Below are 22,599 nucleotides of genomic sequence, written 5' to 3' on the forward strand. Positions count from 1 at the left end.
GAAATAATCTGCAGACCTTTCAGCTATTTTTTTCAGGCCCCTTTTTGTCTTTGAGTCTCTTTCATAAATCAGACAAAAGAGAGAAGCCATGGAAATCAAAATCATTCAGGAATTAGACATATCCCTAATATAGGAATTTTTTTTAAAAAAAGCAGAAAATAAGGAGAGTGTTAGAATGGAGGAAGTGCAATTCCATCACCATGAATGACTTACAAATCAATAAAAACAAACTGAGCAGAAGGAGCCATGTTGAAAAGCAACTTTTTATGCAATATTTCGTATCCAGTGATGACTATACCAATGAGATGGTCTCCTGGGCTGTAAAAGCTCCATGGATTATTTCCATCCTTTTGCTTGAAATTCAGTGGGCATTTCATTCTCAGATTCCCAGAGACTGGATGGGACACTATCAGCATCAGCATCAAAACAAAAAAGTCCATAATTTATAGAGTGAATCAATCAATCGATCCCTTTCCTGTTTCAAAAGAAGAATTGGAAGAATTCAAAGGACTCTCACAAGGTGGAATAATCCAGTTGGTTTCCTGACTGAAACAAGGAGAAACCAAGCTTCAAGAAGAGAGACGTACATTCAAGAGCACAGACTCTGCCTGTCCCAAAGCTCCATATTGTTCTACCCAAAGTCTCACCTAGAAAATCTGGCTAAAGAGCAGAGCTGAAACTTTTATCATAGTTCTCCCTCTCAGGAGATCCCTGGATAATTCAGCTTGTTCTTGGATTCAAAGGTTGTTCGCATTTCTCTGTACAGAATGAAAGGGAAATAATCACCATGGGATTCATAATAACTTGGAAAGAGATCAAATTAAACCTGTCATCTAGAATTGAGAGATTTGGGCTCTCCATGCTTCAAATTGGCTCTAGAGGGAATGCACCTCACCTGTAGCTGAAGAAAAAATAAATCTGATATTTGTTTGCATAGCGATTAAAACAAAACTCCAGGGGCCAGTTAATGCTGGAGCATGCCACAGATCTGAAATAGCTTCCAGCTATTTACTTTATTTGGAAAGGTAATGCTCAAGGACACTATCACAAAAGGGCTGATGCAATAGTACAGCCACTTTCTAAGAACAAATCCAACTTTATTGGAAATGTACTTACCAGAACTTTGCAGAGTTAAAAAAAAGTCACACAGAGATGGAGAAGTTAGAGAAAACCAATTGAAAAGAGATGGAGAAATTAAGGCTGCCTCTCACCCCATGTAGGAGCTCAGAACTCTCACGTTGCAGATGGAAAGCAGATCTACAAAATCCCCCTTCAGGTCCCATCTTCTCAGTCCTGCGAAAGGGGGAGACCATATCCCAAGTTGTCCTGCCACCCCTTTCCATACAAGGGGCATTCAGCAAAGTCCAGACCCATAGAGAAAGCCCAGGATGCCCAGGAAGGAGGAAGGGATCTGGGCCATTCCAAAGAAGAGACTAATCTGGTTTATGGGTCCCAGGCAGAGGTTGAATTGAAACATTTTAGTAACCCCCCTTCTCTACCCAGATGTTGGGAGCCGTGGCCCAGGAGAGCATGGACTACTGGACCTCCTGCACCATAGTGGTGGTGGTGGTGGGCGTTTTCATCCCCCTCAAGTTTCTGGGAGGGCAAAAGCAACCTCCCCTTGGCTCCAGAGGCTCTTTGGAAGCTGGAAATGGACCCGTTTCAGGACTTCTGGACCTTCCAGAAGGCCTGTTTTTTGCCCTCTCAGAGCCTCCATGTGGGCCCTTCACTTACTTAGCATGATGAATGGGTTGCATTGGGATTCCTGGGATGGGTGGGTTTGGATGGGTGGGGCCAGCCATTCCTTGCAACTACCGATTTGTTGAATCAGATGAAAAATTAGCATCCAGTTCACTGGTCTGAACCAGCTGAATTCCATCCCTGGTCCCAGGGTTGAAGGTTGGGGGGTGGGGCACAGCCTCCTGGGTTTCCCCAGCTTTTGTTTTGCTTCGAATCTTTCCAAGAGAGGCTCCTGCCAGGGAGAATCACTCAGGGTGGGTCTTCCAAGAGGGATCCAATGTTGCCTCTTCTGTGGCCCCTTCAGAGCCACTAGCTGAGAAGTCCACACCTGGCTTTTCCAGAGGTATGAAAGCCTCCCTGGTGTTTTCTATACCCCTTGACAAGCTTCTATTAAATTGATTCTTGTCCAGTCGGTGAAGCAGTGGAAGTGATGTGCCGGTGCCTGGAGGAGTTGGGGTCTGGATGGGTATCAACAGGCTCAAACTGAACCCTGACAAGATGGAGTGGCTGTGGGTTTTGCCTCCCAAGGACAATTCCATCTGTCTGTCCATTACCCTGGGGGGGGGGAATTATTGACCCCCTCGGAGAGGGTCCGCAACTTGGGCATCCTCCTCGATCCACAGCTAACATTATAAACCAACCAAGAGGGACACGGATCCAGTAAGCAGGTGGCGGAACTCACAGCTCCAATGGCCTTGTCCACTTCATCAGGTGTCACTGTCAGGGGTACCTTTTTAAACACCAGGATGGTACCCCTCTGACCCGCTATCAATTTTGGGTTTTAGTGACTAGGGCTCTGGTCAGGATTGGCATCGACCCCACCGGCTATGGAACACATTCGTTCCGTATCGGCGCTGCAACCAGTGCTGCAGCGTCTGGTTTCCCGGGTCAGAGGATCCAGGAGATTGGCCGCTGGCAGTCAGCGGCCTATTTGGGTTATGTATGGCCAGCTGAAGGACTAGGGCAGGATCTCAGGCTAGGTAACCTTTCTCTGCCCTCTTCTAGATAGCCCCGCCAGTGCGAGACCAACGGCGTTGCTGTGCAGCCACAGTATGATCTTTTGGGCTGGCTGCTCCGCAGCAAGAACTGCCATGGGGACCCAGCTGTCATTGGGACAATGGGTCAACATCGTCTGGATGGGGAGAAGAGGTCTGTGGTGGGAAGGGCTTCTTCCACTGCTCCTGGGAGGGCGGCACCTGGTGGCCACGCTCAGGTGGTTGGTATTGCACCTAGGTGGCAATGACCTGTGTATGCTTGGGGGTCTAGCTCTGATCTGCCAAGCTTGCGAAGACTTGTGTATTCTTCGCACTGTGTGGCCAACCACGCAAGTGGTATGGTCTGAGATCCTCCCGAGGATCATTTGGAGGGACGCCATTTCCCCTAGGGCCATTCACAGTGTTAGGAGGGGAGTGAATAAGGCTTTGGGTAGGGTGGTCAGAGAGTTAGGTGGGGTAGTGGTTGCCCATCCCCACATCACCATAGATCAGCCATGGCTTTACCGGGCTGATGGGGTTCACCTGTCAGATCAGGGGAACACCATCTTCTTACAGGACCTGCAGCGGTCACTGCGCAAGCTGGTGCAGTTAGAGGAGGGAGTCAGGGGGCCAAGATAGAGATCTGACCCCCACTCCGTGGCAGGTTAGGGGCGGAAAACTGGGTGGTAGTTTAGCAACTGCGTGTTCTGCGTTGGGCATCTTTGGGGATGATTGACAGGTTCTCTCCAAAGGCTCATGGTGGAAGCGACCTGAGCAATTGGGGGGAACCTGTCTTTGGGTCCTGCCCATTTCCTTCCCCTTGTAGGGGTTAGAAGGCGGGACCGCCCACATGCAGGTGCATGGCAGTGACTCAGGTGAGGGCAGGGCCCCTCACCTGGATCAGCATGGAGCTACGCCCATAAGTTGCCCCGGAAGTTTTTCTGACGTCATTTTCCGCCCCGGAAGCAATTGTTTGACCCTGCGGGTCCTTGTTAGGGTTATAGTTAATTTATGCTAATTTATGCTAAATTATTTGAATAAATTATGCAAATTTAATTAATAAAAATGACCGAGTTTAAATCCAGCTCTTGTGTCCCTGTCGCTACTCCGCCTCTGCTGCAATTGTATGCCGCCCCTCTCCGTAGATTCGGGGCGGCATACAAAGTGGTGGTGTATTTTCTATACAGTGATCCCTCGATTTTCGCGATCTCGTTCTTCGCGAAACGCTATATCACGATTTTTCCCACCCGATGACGTCACTCTCTTCCTTCCTTTCTCATCTTTCTTTCTCTCTCTCTTTCTCTCTCTTGCTTCTTCCTCTCTCACACTCTCTTCCTCCCTCTCTCATCTCTTTCTTTCCTTCTCTCTCTTTCTCTATCTTTCCCCCTCTTGCTGGCGGGCGGCGGGCGGGCGAGCAGGGGCATCAGCGAGGAAGACCCAGGGAAGGTTCCTTCGGCCGCCCAGCAGCTGATCTGCTGGGCGGCCGCAGCAGCAGCGAGCAGACGAAGATCGGGGTTTCCCCGCCGCCCACGCAAACTCCACCATCTGCGCATGCGCGGCCATGGAAACGGGCGCGCATGCGCAGATGGTGTTTTTACTTCCGCAACCCTACATCGCGAAAAACCGATTATCGCGAGGGGTCTTGGAACGGAACCCTCGCGATAATCGAGGGATCACTGTATACCACTTTAATTCAAGAGCAAGATATTTTTTTACATATTATAAAGTAATTCTAATTTATTCTTTATAGCTTGGTCTCAAATTCTAATGACCACATATCCTCTTACTTTGTCCTATCATCCAATCAGTTCCTGCAACTGAGCTTCATTGGCCGAATTCATCCTCTTATCTATGATCTCAAACTGAATATGATCCACCATGTACAGATAACAATTTTGTATTGTCCATTTTGTCGCATCCTTCCAACCTAGGACTATTACCACCTGAGCACTTTCTATCACTGCTTCTTTTATTTATCTAAATTCTCCCATCTTGTTCTTTTTGATTAGTACGCCATTTCCTTTGTAATTGTCCAACATATGTTTAACATCCTATTGGTGTCCTCTTGCACTTCTTTCCAAAAGTTCTGTGCTACTGGACATTCCCAAATCATATGCATAAACACCCCCTTATCTTGACACCCATGTGAAGCTATAATTTTTCACTAGTGCTATTCTCCAGCTGCCTATCTACACATGGACCTCTGAAAGCACTTCATGATCCCCAGAGGGAAAATTAGCTTCTCACTGTGATTATCACCATCCTTCTCTTTGATACTTCTTCTGCACCTTCTCTGGTGACTGTCTTTGATGTAAATATCAGCCAGAAGCAACATGGAAGGGATCTTGCATCAGAAAAGGATAATTACCTCTAATGTGTTTAATAGACAGAAGTTGTGCTCTTGAATGTCCCCTTCTCTCCTTTCCAGGTGAAGGACAGTGGGTCTCACTGACATTTCCATCTTGTGAGAATGCTTTGAATTTTTTCCTAAGTCTTTTTCTTATTTAGAAATTGGAAACTGGCTGATTTCTCCCAAGGAGAAATGGACTTCCTGTTTATGCTTTTGATGTTTCTGCTGGCCCAGACATACTCTGGGAGGCTAAGAAGCAAATGCCCCCCAACTTTGAAACAGCAGGAAAGAGGAATTCCATGGAACTATTATGGACACGGAGACTATATTATTAGTGTAATTGAAACAGCAACAAACCCATCAATTGAGCTGTTACAATTCAATGGGGCTCGTTATATTTCTTCCCCGTAAGTAATTCAGTGTTAAATTTCCATTTGCATTTGATAATTAAATTTTTTAGAATCCCGGTTATAGAAGAGAAGAGAGGAGAGGAGAGGAGTGAAGAGAAGAAAAGAGAAGAGAAGAGAAGAGAAGAGAAGAGAAGAGAATCACTTTATTGACCAAGTGTGATTGGACACAAAATAAATTTCTCTTTGGTGCCTATGCTCTCAGTGTACATAAAAAAACAAGATACATTTGTCAAGAATCATGATTGTCCTAGAGTACAAATAAGTAATCAGGAAACAATCAATATTAATATAACTCATAAGGATACAAGCAACAAGTTATAGTCATACAGTCATAAGTGGGAGGAGAGGGGTGTATATCAGTATATTGGACAAATGAGTATAAGTTCTAGTGCCAACAATGATATATTTGTGGATGTTAACCCGAGTAGATGATTATATCTCTATCTGACAAAAATAAAATGATGGGTGTCTCTTATTTCTCTCTGGTTTTGAATCAGTATTTACTTAACATTCAATAGGCTTATAGAGACAAACAGAAATAAATTAATAGATGTATTTTGTTGTTGCTATTGATGATAGTAACATGGAAATATTTGCACAGGACTAGACATATTAATCTGAATGGAATGCTACCCTTCATTCTCCCCATTCAAATAGTCAACAAGAATACCCGGATCCTGCACAATCTCACACTTGGATACAATGTCCATGACAATTATTTGAATAATCTCCACACTGCTGATGCCGTGCTGGACATTCTCTCTACCGGAAAAGCCAATGTTCCCAACTACAGCTGTGGAAGGAAGGACAATCTTCTTGCTATTATTGATGGAGCTTTCAGGGAAATCTCCACACAGATGTCAAGATTATTAGGCATCTACAAGGTTGCACAGGTTAGTATGTGTGTTTCTCTACCTGGTCAAGTGAGTAGGGTGGCTGGATGACAGATCCAACCATATTTTTGTCTGAAATTCAAGAGCTGCTTCTCATTATGGCTATTTTACCCACAGCTGATAAAACACAAATGTCTTGTGGATCATAGTGAACACTACCATTAATTAACTACTAAAAGATTACAAGCATGTTAACCAATTTATTAACCATGTTTACCTTAATCTGCCCATGATCACATTCATCATAAAAGGTATAAATATAAATTAAGCCCCTACCAAGGATATCTTTTTGGCTGAGATATTCAGAAATATGCTAATTGGTGTAACTTCTATTGGCAGGTTGTTTACACACTTAAATAATATATGACATCTACCAATCTATAGTCTACCTACCTATCTATCTACCATCATCTATCTATCCTCTATCATATATCATCTATCTCTGTATCTATAAGTAGATTTATTTCTACCTCTACAATGTCTGTCTGTCTATATATCTATCTTTTTATTTATTTACTTAGTTGAACAAGTATAGGATTGTAGTTTGTATAAGCATAACCTGAGTAATAACTAATGATAAAAGAAGACAATAAGACAGTAGGACAGGGATGGTAGGCACAATAGTGTGCTTATGCACGCCCTTTACAAACCTCTTACAAAAGGGGAGAGATCAAATGTAGACAATCTGAGGTTAAAGATTTTGGGGTTTGAGGAAGAAATGCATTGCAGGTGTTGAACACTCTAATGCTGAAGTTGTATTTTCTAAAATCTAGATTGGAGCAGTTTACGTTAAGTTTGAATCTATTACATTTTTGTGTGTTGTTGCAGTTGAAGTGGAAGTAATCACTAACAGGAAGGACATTTTGGTATATGATTTTTATGAACTACTGTTAGATCAAATTGGAGGTGATGTAGTTGTAAATTGTCTAATCACAGTACAGTGGTACCTCTACTTCAGAACTTAATTCATTCCGTGACCAGGTTCTTAAGTAGAAACGTTCTTAAGTAGAAGCAATTTTTCCCATAGGAATCAATGTAAAAGCAAATAATGCGTGCAAACCCATTAGGAAAGAAATAAAAGCTCAGAATTTGGGTGGGAGGAGGAGGAGGAAGAAGAGGAGGAGGACAGTTGCTGCTGAAGGAAGAAGGTGAGGTAAGGGGAATCAAAAAAAAAACCCCAAGTCTTTAAGGCTTAAAAAAAAAAGAGGGACTCTGAGACAGTGCCCAGAGAAAGGAAAATGCTCCGTTCGCTCTGGGCTGCCCAGAGCGAAGGAAGTGTTACTTTTCTCTGGGTGCTGGCAGAGGTTTATTCCCTCTCCAAGCGCCCAGAGAAAGGAAAATGCTTTGTTCACTCTAGACTGCCAAAGCCTCCTTAAGCTCCACCAAAAGGGTCCACTGGCAGCCCAGAAAAGCCTGAGATGACCGGGATTAATTCCGAAGATGGGTCGAGACTTAAGAGAGCCAGGGTCCTACCGTCCTATCAGTTTGGCAAATCAAGATTATAAAATATTTATGAAAATACAGTGGTACCTCATGATACGAACTTAATTGGTTCCAGGAGGAGGTTCGTAAGGTGAAAAGTTTGTAAGATGAAACAATGTTTCCCATAGGAATCAATGTAAAAGCAAATAATGGGTGCAAATCCTTCAGGAAAATCCCAAACTTTAGAAGGGAGGCAAACAGAGGGCAGGGAGGAGCAGCTAAAGGGGGCGGGTGGAAGAAGCAAGGCTAGGCTAAAGGGTGAGTGGGAAGGAAGAAAGGCAAGGGGGGTGCCCCTCCCTTTTCTTTCTTAAAAAGACACCCTTTCAGTTCCTTTGCAAGCACGTTGTTCTCTGCAAAACGTTTCCTCCTCCAAGCCGCCCCCCCCTTTCTTCAAAAAAGGGGAAAAAAAGAAACCCCTTCATCCCAGCAGCAGCTGCTTGGGTTCATAAGGTGAAAATAGTTCGGAAGAAGAGGCAAAAAAATCTTAAACACCGGGTTCGTATCTTGAAAAGTTCGTTAGAAGAGGCGTTCGTAAGATGAGGTACCACTGTATTGGCAAATAGACTAGAAAATATTTTACCAAAAATAATTGAAGAGGATCAATATGGATTTGTGAAGGGAAGAAAAATAAGCGAACCAATTAGAAATGTAATAAACCTTGTTTAAACATAGTTAATAGCTTGTAGGCTTCCTCCAGGTGAATGGAATGGAATGGAAAGAATAGAATAGAATAGAATAGAATAGAATAGAATAGAAGAATAGAATAGAATAATTTATTGGCCAAGTGTGATTGGACACACAAGGAATTTGTCATTGGTACAGATGCTCTCAGTGTACATAAAAAGATACATTTGTCAAGAATCATGAGGTACAACACCTAGCGTTCACTTTTTGAGTAAAGTAAAATTTTATTTTCATATATGGTCTTGTTAAGGTTATGTGCTTTATATTCTGTATTGTAAGAGGGCCTAAGGGCTTATCAACAATAAAACATTCTAACATGCAGATGAAAACCAGGTTGGATATATTAAATTCTAATGTTTAAGATTTGTTTTGACCCTAAATAAATGATAATATTTTTCATTGCTTTTTCAGGTCACTTGTAGATTTGTTCCAGAGACTCTGAGTGATAAAAGTCAATTCCCCTTTTTTTACCGGATGGCTCCCAAAAATGGGGTCCTTTACCCAGCAATTGTCCAACTGATCCTCCATTTCAAATGGACCTTGATTGGTCTCTTTGCTTCAGACACAGAGAATGGAGAGCATTTCATGAGGACTTTCCCTCCTGTGCTTGTCAGGAATGGAATTTATGTTGTTATATCACAACAATTGTCAATGTCTAGACCAACAGAACCTCTCATGGATGCCTTCTCTAAGTGGAGGCAAGTCAATGTCATTGTTTTCTATACAGACTATAGTACCATGATGGATGGAATTAGCTATGTCCAGGTTATACTTGAAGGCTTGCCAGGACAAATTGAAGGGAAAGTCTGGATCACCACACTCTTTGGAGTGCAGCCAAGGAAACCTCACAGTTTTTACAAATACGTCCATAGTATTTGGTCCTTTTTTATTCAGGAAAAAGGGTATGACAAAACCTTTCAACCATTTATCTCTGTGGAACCCCAATTTGAAGATCGCTCTTTTCACTGCTCTGTTTCCAAAGGTGTCTTTTCTGTGAAAGGCCGAAGCAGATGTACCCAGAAAATGCCACTGGAAATCCGAGGACAAAAAAGAAGAATAAGAATTGATCACCGTGCTTATAGTGTCATTAAGACTCTGGCCCTTGCCTTGAGGGCTGCCTGTTCCTCCAAATCCAGAAGGAGAAAGAAGAAGGGTGTAGAGGAAGGAAGAAAGATGTGGGCTCCAGATCTACAGCCATGGCGGGTATGGGTTCCTAATAAGGATTTACATTAAATTAAATCAGCATCATTCAATTTTACCATTATAAATGTTCTGTCGGGCTCTCTGGTAGACTTCTCCCAAAAATTCACAGGTACAAATTTCAGACACACACACGTTTGAAAATTCAAAACAATGTTCTTTATAATGAAATATTCAACTGTGGAAAAAACTTTGTATAACAAGAAACCCAGTTTTCTGCTTTTCAATTTCCTGTTTTTTCCCATTCTAGTTTCATCCCTTTCTGCAGAAGAATAAGTTTTGCAATCTTTCAGAAATGAAACTGTACCTGGACCAAAATGGAGATCTGGTGGCAGATGTGAACATCTGGAACTTGGTAGTTTTCCCTAAGAACAATTACATGCAAGGAAAACTGGGGAGCTTTGAAAGACAGAGACTTATTCTCAACCTAGATCATCTTTCAAGATTAAAGTTGTCCAATAAGGTGGGGAAAATATTGATTCCCCCCAGTCTATTTTATTTATTTATTTTATTTATTTTATTGGATTTATATGCCGCCCCTCTCCGAGGACTTGGGGCGGCTCACAGCATGTACAGAAAAAACAGGAAACAATAATAACAATCCAATTATACCTTAAAAAAACAATCTTAAAATTCTAATTAAAAACTATCAATATCATTCGTTCGGCAGTCAAACTAAGCATTCATCGGTCAGGGGTGAAGGTCTGAGGAACCCCAGGCCTGGTGGCAAAGATGAGTTTTTAAACTTTTTCGGAAGGCAAGGAAGGTGGGGGCAGTATGAATCTCTGGGGGGAGCTGATTCCAGAGGGCCGGGCTCCCCACAGAGAAGGCTCTTCCCTTAGGTCCCGCCAGCCAACATTGTTTGGTCGACGGGACCCTAAGGAAACCAACTCTGTGGGACCTCACAGGTCGCTGGGATTCGTGCAGCAGAAGGCGGTCTCAAATCCTTAGGCCCCGTTTCAAGTGGGCTAAACCTAATAATCAGGGTGGAGGATCTTTATTGAGTTCTGAATGTGAAGAGTGTGTTTGTTTGTTTTTTGCTTAGTCTCTGCCTGAGTCCAAATGTTCAGACAATTGTCATCTTGGTTTTGTCAGGCGAGCTTTAGAAGGAGAGCCAGTTTTCTGCTACGACTGCATTGCTTGCCCAGAGGGGACCATCTCCACTCAGGAAGGTGGGTGGCATCACATAAAAGGGCATTCATCCCTTTTCATCCACAGCATTTATCCAGATCACTTTGACTAAGATGAATGTTAAAATAGACATATATAAGCCTGATTATTTTCTTGTTAATTTTCAACATTCCCAATTTCTTCCATAATGGGAATAATTAAAAAAAAGTTGTTGAAGGAGCAGGTAGAAGGAGATAGCAGAACATTGTGGATTGGGCTAGGTTACCAGAGGGAAACTCCCTTCTATTTGCCAATTGGGAAGTATCCTTACATGTTTATCTTTCTTAAATGAAATTATTTTTTATTTGTCTATCTGGTAAAAAACCATTTTGATCTTCATATATTATTTCACCTAAAATCTTTTAAAGTCTTAATGCGTAAATAGAGGTGAAGATTTTATAATCAACATTTAATAAGGATATATGTCTATAATTTTGTATCTTGTCTTTCTCTGTGCCTGTTTTATGTATTAATGTTATTAATGCCTCCGACCAGGATTTGGGGATTTTACCATCCATTATAATCCAATTAAAAATTTCTAACATATTTGTCATTACTACATTACTTTCTATTTTGTACCATTCTGCCGGTATGGCATCCAGACTGGTGGCTTTGCTGTTTTTTTTATTTTTTAAAATTGTCTGTAATTCAATCATAGTGAATGGGCTATTTAACCTTGTCTGTTGTTCTTCTGATAGCAAAGGTAAATCTGAGGAGTTCAAGTATTTGAAAATTTCTTCTTTTATTACTTCTTTTTTATATAACTCCTTATAGAATTCCTGCACTATTTTTGATTTTTCCTCAGTTTTAAATTTTATCATCCCTTTATCGTCTACCAATTTCTTTATTATTTTTGATTGTCTGTGTTTTCTTAGTTTGAATGCAAGCCATCGTCCTGGCTTATTAGCATGTTCAAAGTATTCCTGTTTGGCTCTTTTAATTTTTCCAGCTATTTGGTCTTGTTCTATAAGCTTTATTTTATTCTATTTTTCTTTTTATCTTTCGATCTTCTGAGTTATGTTGTGATACTACCAATTCTTTTAATTCTTTTTCTAATTGTTCATATTGTTTCTTTTTTTCTTTATTTTTCTTTGCAGTATAGGAAATCGTTAAACCTCTAACATATGCCTTTACAGTATCCCATAAATTTTGTGGGGATGTTTCTGAATTTTTATTAATTTTTAAAAAGAAATTCTAATTCTTTTTCTATCCATTCCCTATATTGTGGGTCTCTTATAATATTTCTATTCATCTGCCAGTTAATTTGTTTCCTGTGTCTTTTCCAGTATATCACTAAGGGATTGTGATCTGCCCATGTGTTTGTATCTATCTCTATTTCTTTAATTTGTTCTATGGTTGTTTTTGAGGCCCAGGCCATATCTATTCTTGTCCAGATTTTGTGGGGGTTCGAATAAAAGGTATACTGTCTAGTTAAGGGATGTCGTTCCCTCCAAATATCATTTAATAATAATTCTGACCTCATTTTCTGAAAAGTAATTGGCAGAATTGTTTTCTTTTTCTTTTTTTCTTTTTTTTAAAATATATTTTCATTAAATTTTATTACAACAACAAAAAAAAATACTTAAAGAAAAAGTGCCCGACATCAATAAACCCCACCACCATTTAGGGGGTTAAATTATTTGCAATAAGTTTCACTTTCTTCCTTAGCTCCGGTTTACATTTCTTTACATACAAAAAGTGATTGGAATTTATTTTTCACATTGTCGTCATAAATTCTACTTAAGATATAATTTTTCACCTTATTCCATCGTGCCATCAGCTTCTCCAATTTATTTTCATCAAAGTTATTTAATCTTATTTCCATAATTTTGAAGTGGATGTGGTCCACCATGTACCAGTACCAATTCTGGATTGTCCATTTATTGCTATCCTTCCACCCTAATACCACTACTGCTTGAGTGCTTTCCAAAGCTGCTGTTTTGATTTCTTTAAATTCTCGTAATTCCCCATATTTAACTAGTGTTGCCAATTCTTTTGTGATTACCCAATTAATGTTTAGCATATTGTTAATTTCATTCTGTACTTCCTTCCAAAAATTTTGAGCTTCAACGCATTCCCAGAGCATATGCATAAAAACTCCTTTTATTTGGCAACCATGCCAGCAACTTCCTTTTCCTTTCCTCTGGAAGTGTGCTAGTTTTACTGGCGTGAAGTACCATTTATGTAAAATTTTCCTTCTCATTTCTCTAATTCTTGTGTTCTTTATCTTATATATATTTTCTACTACTTCTTCCATCTCGCTTTCATTAATCCATAATTCATTTTGCCAGTATCTTGTTAGGCCTTTAATCACTTCCTCTTCCACTTGTAATAACATGCTATAAATCTTACTAGCCTGTCCTTTTGAATCATTAATCTTTTCTTTCAATATTTTCTCTAGACAGTTTTCTTCTGACAAAAATGCTTCTTTAATCTCACTTTTATTCAAATATTTGCATATTGCATTAATCTGCAACCATTTTTGTTGGTCCAACCACCATTTGAAGCGAGTTCTATTAACTCTTCCATCTGTCACATATAATTGTTCTATTCTCATTATACCTTTATCATTTAATTCCTTTATAACTCTACCTAGGTTAACATCATTATTTATATTCAAAACATGCAATGTTGATAATTTTGTTTTCTTTTTCTTGTCTTTCTTTTTACCCGAGTGGTCCAATAATCTATTTGAGATTGTGTTGAAGTCGCCAATTATAATGATGTTCTCAATAGCTAATTCATTTATCTTTTGATGTAGTTGTTTGTAAAATTCTGTTTGGTTGTCATTGGGTGCATAAATGGAGACAATGATGAGGGGTTTTGAATCTATATTCAGTTGTACAATTAAAATTCTACCATCCTGGTCAATATATAATTGTTTGGAGTTTATTGAATTGTCTATATACATTGCAATGCCTCACTTTTTTTGATCTAATAAACTGATATGAATATTCCCTATTTTGGATTGTATAGCAATTTTGTATTGGTTTTTTTAATATGAACTTCTTGTAATATTACTATCTGTGCTTTTTATTTTTTAAGTTTTGAAAATATTTGATTTCTTTTCCTTCGTTCATTTAATCCATGTACGTTGACTGAGAATATTTTCATATCCTCCGACATAGTTATTTGTAGTATTTCTTGGTATCCTTGGGTTCACGCTGTGGTTGTTTCCTTCTCGCACCCATGGTTTCTTCCTTTTCCTGGCTGGTAGCACCCACCTCATCTTCTTTCCTTGTGGATATTTCCTTTCTTGGTTGCTCGAATTTGTTTATACCACTTGTTTTGTAAAATACTCTGGCATCTTCAATGTTCTCCAATTTCACTCTTTGGGCTTGCCAATACAGAGAGAGACCTTCTGGAATAAGCCAACGGAAGGTTATATTTTCTTTAATTAAAATTCTAGTCAAAAAGTGATATTTCCTTCTGCTTTCTCAAACTCTTCTCGGAACTTGTTTCAGTATTATAATTTCTTTTCCTTTGTCTTCCAGTTTTTCATTTTGTGTCCATTTCCAAATATCATCTCTTAAAGTCTTCCTTACAACCTGAATATGGACTTCTCTCGGTAGGTTATGTCTTTGGAGATAGCTCATTTGTACTCTATAAAGTTTATTTATTTATTTATTTATTGGATTTGTATGCCGCCCCTCTCCAGAGACTCGGGGCGGCTAACAGCGACAATAAAACAGTGTACAATAGTAATTTGGTATTGATGATTAAAAATCAATTAATATAAAAACCAAACATACATACATACATACCATGCATAGAATTGTAAAGGCCTAGGGGGAAAGAGGATCTCAATTCCCCCACGCCTGGCGGCAGAGGTGGGTTTTAAGTTGTTTATGAAAGGCAAGGAGGGTGGGGGCAGTTCTAATCTCTGGGGGGAGTTGGTTCCAGAGGGCTGGGGCTGCCACAGAGAAGGCTCTTCCCCTGGGTCCCGCCAGGCGACATTGCTTAGTTGACGGGACCCGGAGAAGATCCACTCTGTGGGACCTAACTTGTCGCTGGGATTCATGCAGCAGAAGGCGGTCCCTGAGGTAATCTGGTCCGGTGCCATGAAGGGCTTTATAGGTCATAACCAACACTTTGAATTGTGACCGGAAACTGATCGGCAACCAATGCAGACTGCGGAGTGTTGGTGTAACATGGGCATATTTGGGAAAGCCCATGATTGCTCTCGCAGCTGCATTCTGCACGATCTGAAGTTTCCGAACATTTTTCAAAGGTAGCCCTTCATCAATTTCTTTTATAAGTTCCTGAGAGTCCACCTGAAGGATCCCTCTGATGATTTCTGCCATTTTTGTGTGTAAATCTTCATCTTTTTCTTCTGTTATATTCTGAAATCTCAAACCGTAAGATGCATGTTGTAACTCTAGGTGAGTTATTGACTCATCGTATCCTTTGTTAAGTATACAACTTCTATCCTCCAACTCTTCCATTCTCTGCTCAACTTTGTCTATTTTCTCTTCAACCGTCTTAATCCTTTGTTCATTCTCTTTCAAAGTCTGTTGTATTTCTGCTACTTTATCATCTAGTTCTTTCATCCTTTCCTTCATTTCACCTGTATTGACTTTCAGTTCGCCCATTTCCACTTTCAGATCCTCACGTTGCTGTTTTGCTTCATTTTGGGTTTTCTGCATAAAATCTTGCATGGCAGCTAATGTATCTTGAATTGTTTGCAATGTTGGTTGTGATTGAAGTTTCTCCTTTTCTTTCTCCTTTTCTTTCTCTTTGGCTAACATACTTGTAATTGTTTTCTGATGAACTGGTGATGGCAATGGAGACACTTGTGGAGATAGAGATGAAATTGAGATCTGTTTTTAAATTGACTTTATATTGGTGGATGTACTTGACATCCTGTGTGTATTTCTAGACTTGTTTTTATTTAAAGTAAGTCTAAAATGTCATTCAATTATTTAGTGACACTGTATTTGTAACAAGCAAATATTTTGTTATAAAGAAAGAAGGAGATCCCTCGCTCTGCTTCTATGGATTTTCCCTTGCTTTGTAATATAAAATTTCAATTATCCAGATAAACTCCAAACAAAATTTGAAATTGTACCTATCAGTCTGATTAGGACAATCTTATTCTTATATATTTATTTATCACTATTTAAAAAAACAACAAAAAGAATTAATTCTGTCACTTAGCAAGGATTCAAACTTAATTATCTTTCTTAGGAACATCCTTGTAACTTGAGGGATGGTTTTGAATCAATTGATTTTGGTTACCCATACAAGCTTTATATTGCAGGAAAAAAGATGTATCAATCAATCATTTAATTAGTCAATTTTTATAGAGATCCTACAGCCACATCAGGAGAAATATCTATCTATCCATCTATCTATCTAGCTAGTTATTTGCTATATGCCACCCAACTCCCAAAGGACTATGGATGGCTTTTTGTATTTGTATATGCCATAGTGGGAGAGAGGTTATGTTCAAGGGACAAAAGAAAATGAAATGGAAGACTCACTAGAAAATTCATTAAGAGGACATTTCCATTACTGATAAAATCTGCCTCTTTCTTTTCCAGTGCTCTGTCTATTATATAGATTAAGGGGTAAAACACAAATATTGTTTATAGTCCAATTCAACAGTTCAGTATAACCACCATAATCTATTCTATGTTTGGTGTGCAACTTGACTTTCTTAAGTTTTCTTGCTGTTCAAATTATCTTTGTTTTTCTTTCACTGTTTAATAACCATTACAGCACCAACAAAAAAGACCTACTGCATTTTTCAGTGTATAAGACGCACCTTTTTTCTCCCTAAAAGACACTGATAATTAGGGTGCATCTTATACTCTGAATGTAGCTTATCCCCCCTCCTGCCCCCAGCCCTAACTAGCTGCTAACAATCTTCCCAGCTCTTACCTTGCAGGCTTTTTCATTGTTTCTCTCTGCAAAGAATGTTTTCCAAGCCCTAAGTCTTTGCAGTTTTTTTTCCATTATTCTAACTTGCTCTGAGTAATTTTCTTTCCAGCCCTAACCAGGCGCTAATGATGTTCCCAGCTCTTACCGACTTGCAAGCTCTTTCATTGTTACTCTCTGCAAATAATGTTTTCAAACCCCTGTCTTTGTAGGGGTTTTTTTCCCATTGCTTTACTTGCTCCAGATATTTCTTTCCTGCCTTAATCAGGGGCTACTAATGTACCCAAGCTCTTTCATTGTTACTCTCTGCGAAGAATGTTTTCCAAGCCTTAAGTCTATGCAGGTTTTTCCCCATTTGTTTAACTTGCTCCAAATTTTTCTTTTTAGTCCTAAACATGTGCTAACAATGCTCCCAGCTCTTACTGGCTTGCAAGTTCTTTCATTATTACTCTCTAAGAATAATAGACTTATATCCCTGTGCATCTTATACTGCGAAATACGGTATAATTATGGATCTGAAAAGATTTCAGTTTGAAAGTGTCCTTCTACAGTATGTTTGCCTTTATTAAGAAGATTATTTGATACTTGAGGACTGGCTTCAGATCATTTTGTTCTTACTCGTGTTGACCAACTTAACCTTAAGGCCAAAGATTGCATCAATCAATCAATCAACAGTCAATCAAACTTTATTAAGTCAATAAGCAAAAAGTTCTAATTGGGAGAATCATGGTGGGAGAGCGTTTGTGATGAAGGGACAAGAGAAAAGCAAATTCAGGACTCAAAATAAACTCCCTTGAGACAACATTGGTGTGGGAAGAGGGATGTAAACTAAATTTTCCATTATTAGGGATAAAACCTGCATCTATAACCCTATGGTTCATGTTGCAGATTAAGATTAAGCACAGATATTGTTTATGATGAAATTCAACAGTCTCAGCTTTAGCATAACCACCATAGTTCCTTGGTTTTGTGTTACTTTCCCCTTCTTCTTATTTTGGATGAGGAGTAACTCCTCTGAATATAGGTGGAGCATAGTTCAGAGTCCTCACAGATTCATGGCTGTGGCTTGATGAACAGGGGTAACACCTGGCTAGAGGAGCCTTCAGACAGATTCTTCATGTTTGCCACATGTGCCCTTTCCTAGATTTAGGGTGCCTTGCTCATGCGTTGGTCACTTCTTATTCACTGAATAGTTTTATACAGTATTGTACAGTGGTATACAGTCACTTCCTATGTATTACTATGATGCAGTAATACAATAACATACTTTACTGTATTCTACATGAATCCTGAATAAGGTCCAGAATAAAATAGTATGCGCAAGGTTGGATTTCCTTATATTCTCCCCTATTATTTCAGCTGCATAGGTTCCCACTGTCTTTCCAACTGCAATTCAATTCACCTTAAAACTGCATAGAATATCTGTGGGATTAACTCTTTCTGAGGAAGTCTGCTTTGTCCTAAAATGTATGGTGTATACAACAGGCGTGCTACAGGTCCTTTATTAAAACATTTCTTTCTTGTTGGTTCTTGGAAGGCAGCATTTTCTGTTGCAGTTCTTGCACTGTAGAAAACTATCCCTGTGTAATTCAAGAGGCTTCCATCTTCCTAAATTTCTGGAGACCTGGTTCTTCTTTCAGCTATTACCAGTCACAGAGAATGGAACTCCCTGTGCTGGTTTCTTCCTGTTTGTGGGCTCTGAAAGGAAGCCAAGCAATCTTGTGTGGGTGGTGAATCTAAGGACAGTCACTTTGAGAGGTTCCAGGAGAAATCACAACTCCTGCTGTACCCCAGAATTTCCCCCCTTTTTTCCATGTCGAGGAGTAAAGGCAGTCATGACGTTGGGACAATTGATGACTATCTAAGCACAATGAAGGGGCGGACTTTGGTGAACAATGTGTGAACTGAGTGAGAAGAATTATTTTTATTAAAATTTTAACTCCAAAAGAATATCCAGGAAAAGAGAGGCTCACAACTATTTTTAAAAGTAGCAGTGACATAGCTTTAAGATTGAAATTGAAATTGAAATTCACCAATGAACTTTTCTTAAAATAAATGTTTATTGATTTTTGTAATATAAAGGAATACACACAACACAAAATAGTGCACAGTGAAATGTGCTCCCACCACCCAACAACATTCATTCAGTCCCTCCACCAAATCAGGGTGTACTAATTTATAATGTTTTAAAAACAGGAACATCAATTCACTAATAAACTTGATATCACAAGGGTTTGCAACTTCATTGCACCAGACATCCTCCTGGAAGATATTACTGAAGTCTCCAAAGATGGCCCCAAGTTGAAGTATAGAGATGATTTGATAGTCCTACAATTTTGTACAATTGTTTGCAAAAATGAACTCATCAAATGAAAATTTATCTATACTGTAAACTCTATTAAATGACTGCAACCCCAGAAACCTTTGCTCACAGCCTGACCTAGCCATTCTACAATGAATCTGCTCCCGTGAACTCTGGACAGAACTCAAAAAATGTAAAGACCAAGGACATACTGACCTATACATTGACTACAGTGCTGAATGCATCAAAACTAAGACCCACACAAATTATCCATAAAAATAAGGAAGCTCCAATCCAAAAAAGGATCTCTTTGATGGAAAAACAAAACTGGCTACATTACAAACTTTAAAAGCCACTACAGAAACCTATGTCACTAAATAAAGAATGCACCACTTACCATATCAATGAAAAAGAAAATATTCTGCAGTGCCTTCTATAACTTTGTAAACAACCAACTCAAAGATTCGTGATCCATTCCACTCCTAAAAGGACTTGATGGTAAAGAATATAATGATGAAGCTGTTAAAGCCAAATCTTTAACACATTCTGCAGCTCAGCCATTATAAACAGCAATGGCTCATGCCCAATATTTCCTAGTCATACCACAAATAACTACAATAATCTAACACAAATCAATTTTACAGAAGATAATGATAGAAAGGTTTTATGCAATCTAAAACCATCCCGATCTATTGGACCCGATGGTCTATGTGCATACTTCTTTAAAAAGCTCTCTTCTATTTGTATTAAAAGGTATGATTGGCATTGAAACAACACATTGAAATATTGGCATACAAATCTAAGTAATAAATAAATAAATAAATAAATAATGAAATATTATAATTTAATTAAAATATGTATATCATTACTAGAATTATAAAAGCTTGTTAAATGAAACAAATATTATTAATACTATTTATTTGTATCAAAATGTATGACAGTCATGTGCCACACAGTTCATGCATTGATATGTTTGTAAAAATTAAAAAAAAAACTTGAAGGAAAAAAGAATGTGGTGACTTAATGCAGTAAATGGTGACAGTGGAGGGAGAATATACAGAAATTTTGGGTTCTGTTTTCTCAGATGCTGAAAAATGCACCAAGTGCCCAGATGATCAATATCCAAATGAGGACAGAGTCCAATGTGTGCCCAAAAAAGTAAGCTTCCTGTCCTTTAAGGAACCTCTGGGCATCATCCTGATCACTTTTGCTCTACTCTTGTTCCTAACCACAGGCCTTGTTTTAATCATATTCATTAAATACATAGAAACTTCCATTGTCATAGCCAACAACCGGGACCTCTCCTTCATTCTCCTGACCTCCCTCATACTCTGCTTCTTATCCACCATTTTCTTCGTTGGACAACCAAGGGAAGCCATCTGTCTTCTTCAACAAACAGTGTTCAGCATTGTCTTCTCAGTAGCCCTGTCTTCTGTGTTGGCCAAAACAATCACAGTTGTGCTGGCCTTTCTGGCAACAAAACCAGGAAACAAAGTGAGAAAATGGTTGAGGAAGAGCTTAGCAAACTCCATCATCCTTTCTTTTTCTGGTATCCAAATTTTCATCTGTGCCACGTGGCTGGGAGTTTCTCCCCCATTTCCTGATTCTGACCTGCACTCCGAGCCAGAAGTGATCATCCTTCAATGCAATGAAGGCTCAGTCACCATGTTTTATATTGCCCTCGGATACATGGGTTTCTTAGCTGCCATTTGCTTCACTGTAGCTTTCCTGGCCAGGAATCTGCCTGGGGCCTTCAATGAAGCCAAGTTGATCACCTTCAGCATGCTGGTCTTCTGCAGTGTCTGGGTCTCCTTCCTGCCCAGCTACCTGAGCACCAAAGGGAAATATATGGTGGCTGTGCAGGTCTTTTCCATCTTGGCCTCTGCTGCTGGACTGCTGGGCTGCATCTTCTTCCCCAAGTGCTACATTATCATCCTAAGACCAGAGCTAAATACTAAGGAACATTTAATGATAAAAATAGGAAAATGATACTGAAATTGTTTCTTAGAGTCATAGCATTCAATTACTTACTGCAATTCTTATTTTTACATTTAACAAATTTTTCTTAAGCATATTTCAGTCTTTACACCATATTTCCACTCTTTCGATTTGTATCACTCATATTTCCATAGTTTCTAATTTTGTTAATTATTGTTCTATATATTCTATAATTTTTATATACATACACAATCATTTTACTTTAAAATTATAACAATATTCATTCTTTTATACAATATTTTAACATTTTAACATATCTCTTAAGTGATCTTTATGCATGAAATTTACATCTATTTTCTAGCTAATTGTTATTTATTGCAATTATTATTGACTTTTATCCTTCCTTTGCAACTATTTGAGAATTAGGATTATTTAAAATCAAAGCTCATAAAAATATTAAGAGTGTAAGATTAATCAAATTAAATTCCAAAGTAATCCAAAACATTAATAAACAATAAATGATTAATAATTAATATTTGTGTTTTAAACTTTTTGTTGTCCTCCTTTTCCTCAGAACACTCAGATTAGCTAATGCAATATTGAACAATAAATAATATCAATGGTATACATCATTCATCTTGTGCTACCTCCTTTTCTAATTTTGTCATCCGAATTTCAAAGATTGTTTTCTGTTCTCATTCAGGTTCAAAATGCTATTAGCTATCAAAATTTCTCTTGGCTATTTGCTTTTTTCTACTAAAACTATGCCATAGTGCTTAAGTCCATTTCTTATATTCTTACTTATCTCATTCATGTTTTTTAAACTCTCATTTTATTATGACTGCCCTTTATGAGGAAAGTTCCAAATTTACTTCTCTTCATAGAACAAGAGAAAAATATATATTGGTTCATATCATGCCTTTGATCTAACTATAACAATAGCAATACAGGGAGGATTACATTCCCAATGTAATACTCTATCTTTCGCTATCATGCCCAATATAATAATAATTCCTAATCTGATTTTCACAAATCATCTCAGTGAAATACCGTATTTTCCAGTGTATAAGATGCACCTTTTAACCTCCAAAAATATGCCAAAAACTGGCTGCGTCTTATACAGCAAAGGTTGCATGGTGGGAGGAGTTGGGTGGTGGTCAGCAGCTACTGTGGCAGCCTTCCCGTAGTCCTGCAGTGGTGACTTTTCATGCAGTTTTGCAGCTGATGCCCGCTGCCATTGCCAAACTGCATGAGAAGCCACTACCGCCAGACTTCAGAAAGGCTGCTGCCACCACTACTGACCACCACCACTACTGATGCAGTGGCTCCTCTCCACGGGCTACTTCCCCATGCAAGGTTTTAGTGTAAGTTACTTTGCGACTCCCACCACCCGCCTCAGGGTAAAGCGAGAAACTTTTTGCAATCTTGGGGACGGAACTGCTGCTGTCCCCACCTTCCCCGGCACTGAGTTGGTACCTGAACAAGGGGATTCCCTTGGCCCTTTCTCCTTCTAAAGTAGCCCACTGACAATAGCTGAAGAAACTTAGCCTCGCGAGGTCAAGGCGAGCTGGCGATG

At 39.2% G+C, this 22,599-nt stretch overlaps 2 protein-coding genes across 2 annotated transcripts in view; one reads left to right on the forward strand and one right to left on the reverse strand.

Annotated features, from left to right (window-relative positions):
- The window catches only part of LOC139170718 (vomeronasal type-2 receptor 26-like), a 42,636-nt gene that overhangs the window by 12,474 nt on the left and 7,563 nt on the right, over positions 1-22,599 (reverse strand). The window lies entirely within an intron of this gene.
- On the forward strand, positions 1,504-21,556 carry LOC139171307 (vomeronasal type-2 receptor 26-like). The gene is made up of 6 exons (XM_070759413.1): positions 1,504-1,717; positions 2,526-2,720; positions 6,132-6,367; positions 9,984-10,196; positions 10,779-10,905; positions 20,170-21,556. Exons 1-6 carry the CDS (start codon positions 1,504-1,506, stop codon positions 21,072-21,074), a joined length of 1,890 nt encoding a protein of 629 aa, XP_070615514.1. The 3' UTR covers positions 21,075-21,556.

This window comes from Erythrolamprus reginae, chromosome 8, assembly GCF_031021105.1.
Source record: "Erythrolamprus reginae isolate rEryReg1 chromosome 8, rEryReg1.hap1, whole genome shotgun sequence".
In the NCBI taxonomy this organism is placed as follows: Eukaryota; Metazoa; Chordata; class Lepidosauria; order Squamata; family Dipsadidae; genus Erythrolamprus; species Erythrolamprus reginae.